Below are 5,803 nucleotides of genomic sequence, written 5' to 3' on the forward strand. Positions count from 1 at the left end.
TGGCTGCAGGAAAGAATGGGAGTTCTCAAGTAGCTGCTTAGTGCTTCAGGATATCCTGATTCCTGTCCCCAAAGGTACAGAAACAAGGTTTCACTGGGGAGAAGGCTCTCCTTAGAGTGTGTGTTTTGAGGGGGGCGGGGGGGGCACGCTTAACCCCTTTACCAGGAACCCAGAGTATCTTGCGGGACTCCCTCCAGGAAGCCACGGGGACAGGAACACAGCCACAATCAAGACTTAAAGGACATTTATTTTTGTTAAAGGGCCGAGGGGGGCTTTACAAGGGTCTGAAGCCGATAACTAGACAGGAAGATAAATAAAATACAAAGCCAGCATGTGGTGGTAAAATTCCAGAAAACACATTGAAAAAAATCTTTACAGTTCGAAACTGCTTTACTTTATACATAATTACAAATTAATATACAGCATCTGGGTTTTAACCCCTTTTTATTTAATAGGTTTTAGCACAGAAACGTTCACGTAGCATCTGAAACAATAAACGAAAGCAGAGGTATGAGGTGTACGGAATCGCCCTCCTGCATATCCTGGCGTCCCCCACGCTCCCTCGTGGGTAAGCGACACAGGAACGCACAGGCCGAACCGTGACCACAGGGTGGGTCCCTGTCAGTGAGCTCGAGCTCGCGCTACTGATCCTGTCAGGCGGCTGCAAAAGGCAGAGTTCAGGCGAGGTGAGGACTTGGGGAGAAGCCCTGGGGTGCACAGAGGCCGAGGTCCGGGTGCCCCAGGTCCCAGCATGAGGCCCCCCACACAGGCCGGGCCCAGAGTGGGTGTCTGGCACAGGTGACGCTCTGTGGCAGGAGGGACTTGAACCCGCTGGGCTTTGCCCATCTTCAGACCTTAGTGATACGGAGAAATAATTCAAGGCCTGTCAATCTTCTGACAAAATTAGATGAGAACATGGACAGAAGCCCTTGCTTTGTCTTTTTTTTTCTTTCTTTCCTTCTTCTTTTTTTTAATTTTTTTTTCCTTCTATGGTGGCATCAGAATACTTTTCATTTTAAACCTGGCCAGCAGGCAATAGACTCCAAAGCTCTGGTCAACTAGGAATGTTATGCTACGTTGGAAGAAAGGAGGAACCGAACCGAAACACACTCGCTGCCCGCTTCCTTGTCTCTGTGGGTCAGCAGGAGGCGGCGCAAGGCTGGGCCCCAACCCCCAGGACCTCGGTCACAGGTCAAGACGGGCCTGCTGAAGGACGTCAGACATGGGTCCCCTTCAGCCTCGGCGGCCGTTTCGTCTAAAGGGTTGCTTCCGGGCGTCCAACCATGGGGATCAATGCCCTTTCGCAAAGTCCCCTCCATGCCACCTTCTTTATGTCCACTAGAGCCCACTCGCCAGGACCGTCTCTAATCCCCCTCCCAGGGCTTGGCTGTCCTTTGGGTACAACTGGCCATCAACACTGCAGTAAACTGCTGCTCCAGTACCAATATGAAAACCCTTGGGGAGAAAGAACAGACCATGGAAAACACCTCAGAGACCCAAGGATGGACTACCAAATACTGTGGACAGCAACTCTGGATCAAGTTCAGAGGCCTCGTCTTTAAGGCAGAGTCTACTTGGTTAAACCCCTACACACTACCACTCCCCACCAATAAAGGCCCAGGAAAGCCAAAGGGTTGTAACATTTGTGCTCATCATTAATGTCAGGGGCCTAGGGAAATAACCAGGGAGCAAATAAGCAAAGGGACAACTTTCAGTGGTATTACCCTGAGACTTACGAGGAAAAAAAGGTAAGTTTTGCACCTTTTCAAAACAAATCTTGATACAGATTTCTTGCCCACAGATAGCTCTCATGGGGTAAAGGATGGAATGTTGGCAAAGGCTGAATTATGGCAATTTGCATGTTTTTAAAGAAGAAAACAGTTAATGATTGAGTGTCACAAAAAATCAAGCCAGCCCATGACAGCATGGAAAGTGCATGTCACCCAATCAGGATGGCAATTACTAAGATGATATAATTGAGGGGAGATATAGGCTCCTTCCAGAAAATGCACTAGATTCTGGAAATCTGGGGATTCTGGATGGTGTCTCCATCTGTCCCCCAAAACCTAAAGCACAATGTTAGGCATCAGCGTTCTAAGTGTGGCGGAGAAGCCTGGCTTCCTGTGTGGGGAGACACCACAGGGAATTGAATCTGAGCCACCCAGGGAGACGACCCCTTCTCAGAGGAAAGACACCCACACAGGGCTCAGACTAAGCGACCACAGCAACTGTCAGGGTCACCAGCATGACAGCGACAATCGAGAGAGGGCCCCAAGTGTAGCAGTAATCCCCAGGGTCAGTTTCAGAGGGAGGAGGTGATAGGCATGGAGAAGCACAGCTCTGGCAAGTAGCTCTCTCCGCTCTGCAGGGTGAAGGTGGGTGGCTTAGGCGAACGCGGAGACAACCACCTGATTCTGATGCTAACCCCGCCCAACCAGAACCTGGCCAAATCCGTTTAAATGAGCAGGATGTGGGTGAAGGTGTCATCTCCATTTTTAGAAACTGCCACCAAAACCACCAAAGCAACTTATACATGACAGCTAGTTGGGAGCAAAGGACACTTTGAGATTGAAATCAAACTGCAGCCACGCACCAAACTCCGTGCCCAGTGCTCCCGCGAAGAGCATACGCGACGGCAAATCTCACGGCCCCAAGCCCTTCCTATTCCAGGCCCAGAGCGCAGGGCGGCCCGACCCGCACCGTCCCAGAGGGGAGACTGCGAGTCTGCGTTCGCCAGTGTCTTCCTTTCTAGCAGAGTGCTTCTCTCTGTGGGACATGAAGTCACGGGGGGTGACTTAAACAAGTGACAAGGACAGACAGCTGAGCTTCACGGGGCTCTAAGGAAAGCCGAGACGGAGCTGTAGAGGTCAGCTGAAGGAAGCAACTTAGCTTTCTGCTGTTAGGGTCTTTGGGGTACACCATGGTTTCGACAGAAAATCAGCTGGTTTTGTTCCTAATGTCTGTTACTGAAAGGTAAGATATCTCCACGGCACGACAGCAAGTGCAGCTCACAGGTGGCAAGTTTCTTAACTCTCAAGCAGGAAGCTATCCCTTGATTGAAGAATGAGATGGAGGAGGGAGGAAAGGGACCCTTTCCTCAACCCCAATTCCTTTCGGGCCTTCAAGGCACTTTGACAGATGCTGAGGAGTAAGCAGCTGGGGGCTGTTCACTCTCTGCAGTGATCAGGCGGTTGGAACCTTTGGGCTGGGATGTTCACCCTTAACGCACACACACACACACACACACACGCACGTACGCACACATACACAATAAATAAAACAGATCTAAGCTAACAGCTTTAAACCAGACCTCTTTCAAATAAACTGAAAGATAAATATCTCCATCTGCAAGGCCAGCTTGCAAGTCATCAACAAGCACCAAGTTACAGATTTTTTTTTGATTTTTAAAAGAATGTGTTCAAAGACCCACATTGCTGACGAGCAAAAGGCAGGAGGTGAAGACACACAATTTCCCAGGCTCTCCCCCTCGTGGGGGTGACTGGTGTGGCAGGCGTGTGGGGCCTTGCAGGGAAACATCACCCATGAACCGTCCCACACCTATCGGCTGGTGAGAAGCCACAACAAATACAGATCAAAACATAGTAGGAAAAAAAAAAGAGAAGAAAAAGGACATAAAATACAGGCAGCATTAGAGGCACCTCCCAGGAGTAGAATACAATAACCAACAGACCTTTAGACTTTGAAAAACTGTTAAGAAATTAAATATGACCAAGGCCTTCTGACACAGAGACCCTTCTGGGCCGGCTCTCCCCTCGTCTGCACTGGCGGAAACCACTACGTATGGGCGTCACACCCTCACCTGAGCCTAGAGCCTACTCCTCGGCCAGCCGTCCCAGTCAGGACCACAGGGGGACCACCTTGCAGGCGACCCTGGCTGGTGCTGGAGAGTACCAATGGGGCCCGCTGTGTCTCACAGGGAGGGCCAGGCAGGTGCGGCTTCCCCTGGGAGCCATCGCGAGGTCTCAGGAACACTGCCGGGAGGCCATGGCCACTTCTGAATGGTCAGTGACAACCAAAAAGTGTCACACTGCAGGGATCATGGTGAGGAGGCCCCTTTACTTCAAGTGTGCCCAGAATATGTGGGCAAACCTCTTGGAAAGACAATTCAGGATTTCTTCCACAACTGATGATGAAATTAATTTGGGGGCGGGGGACGGGGGGGCCTGAAATACCAAAATCAAGATGGTGTGGACTGTATGCTTTTGAAACACATCGAGCTTCCCCTCACTGGTTTCACAAATGTTTGCCGTCCCTTCTAAAACGAAATGAGAGATGCATGCAAAACGGGGTGCGGTACGGGCGGCAGGGGTTTGCAGGAACACCGCCTGGGGGCCGAAGGGCAAGGTGATGAGCGCCCACGTGCTGCTTGAGTGCTGCGTGGTGCCTCCCGCACCGAGCCAGGCTGGCCAGGCGTCTGGGACAGCCCGTGCATAACTCTGCGTACCCAGCACGCACGTGCAGATGGATCACTGCAGACGGACACGCACCAAGTACAAACCACCTGCTGTGTGATTCCTAGTTGGGTTCCCCAAAATAAAAGGCAGCCAGCGTTTCATACCTCATTTGAAAACATTCTTTCAGGTTTTAGCAATCCCTGACATGCCCAGAACCATCGCCTGGACTTCTGGGGCCGGTGGTCTCAGTGTGATGTCCTCGGGAAGGCCGGCCCCAACCCGCGAGTCACCGGCAGTCACCAACCTGGGGCCTCCTTAGCCACCCCAATGCTCAGGACCACTTGTTCCTCTGGTCCAGGACCTGGGCAGCGCGGGGCGGCCGGCGCTTGAGGAGCACGGTGTCCGAGTGACAGAGAGGGCACACAGGAGTGGCGGGAGGTGCGCCGGTAGACACCGCCAGCAGCGGAGGGGTCAGCAGAAGATCTCTTCTCCCTCTGCAGGCACCGCTGCTGCAGGGCCATCTGGAAAAGGTGACGCCAAGGAGGAAAGAGAAATTCAGGGAAAACTGTTCTTTTCATCACCAAACACAAGTCTTCTGGGATCCAGACAGACGACGGGCTGGTGGACCATCATTGCTCATCATTAGAGTCCCTAACACGTCAGTTAATGAGGCTCAGTGGCATCCTTCACTCCCTGAAGCCCCCTGTGCTTCTGCAGACGCAGCAGCCAGGAAACGGGCTAGGAAACAGAAATGTCTCTTTAACCTCCCGCACGGAGGGCGAGAGCAGTCCTAACGGGATTCAGGGGGAAGGTGATGCGTAAACCGGGAGGCTGCTCGTGTGACTTAATCGCACGCTCCGTGGGGGCAGGCGCGCCAGTGACTCCTAGAGTTGGCGTCCCCTCCTTCCTGCAGTCACTCCAAGGAGTCACTCGGATCTTGCAACATTCTCACTGAGTCCTAGTCATTATCGACTTCTGGACTCGGCCCAGCAACGCAGGGACCTGTAACTGCTTCCTTTAGGTGGGTCTGAGCTCCTGGCCTGGGGCACAGGGGCCTGAAAACGAAGCCTGCACTCAATTGCGCATCCGCGTGCCACAAGGGCGGGCTTTCGGACGCTTGCCGAGTTAGTGTCTCAGGTAAACCAACAGAGCTTACCTGCTTTGCAGGTAGAGCAGGAGGGTGTGGTGAGAAGCAGGGCGGTCTGGCTTTCATACACTTGAAGGCCCCCTCTTTCTAACCCGTCCCAAGCCACTAATGTCCACCCGCCTCCCCAGAGTGCAGGGACGACGTGGCCACGGGGAGACCGTGTGTGACTCACCGTCGGGCTGAGCGCGGCCCGCTTTGTTCTTCTTCTTTTTCTCCTTCTTGTCCTTCGGCTTTGCTAATC

At 52.7% G+C, this 5,803-nt stretch overlaps 1 protein-coding gene across 1 annotated transcript in view; it reads right to left on the bottom strand.

The window, feature by feature from the left end:
• Positions 1-227: 227 nt before the first annotated feature.
• Positions 228-5,803, bottom strand: part of AKAP13 (A-kinase anchoring protein 13) — a 247,495-nt gene continuing 241,919 nt past the window's right edge. The window contains exons 39-40 of the mRNA XM_023529007.1: positions 5,735-5,802; positions 228-4,936 (exon numbers count right to left, since the gene is read on the bottom strand). Coding sequence (XP_023384775.1) covers positions 4,887-4,936; positions 5,735-5,802 — 118 coding nt within the window. The 3' untranslated portion in view covers positions 228-4,886. The remainder of the gene's footprint in view (positions 4,937-5,734; position 5,803) is intronic.

Source organism: Pteropus vampyrus, unplaced genomic scaffold, assembly GCF_000151845.1.
Source record: "Pteropus vampyrus isolate Shadow unplaced genomic scaffold, Pvam_2.0 Scaffold34, whole genome shotgun sequence".
Lineage (NCBI taxonomy): Eukaryota > Metazoa > Chordata > Mammalia > Chiroptera > Pteropodidae > Pteropus > Pteropus vampyrus.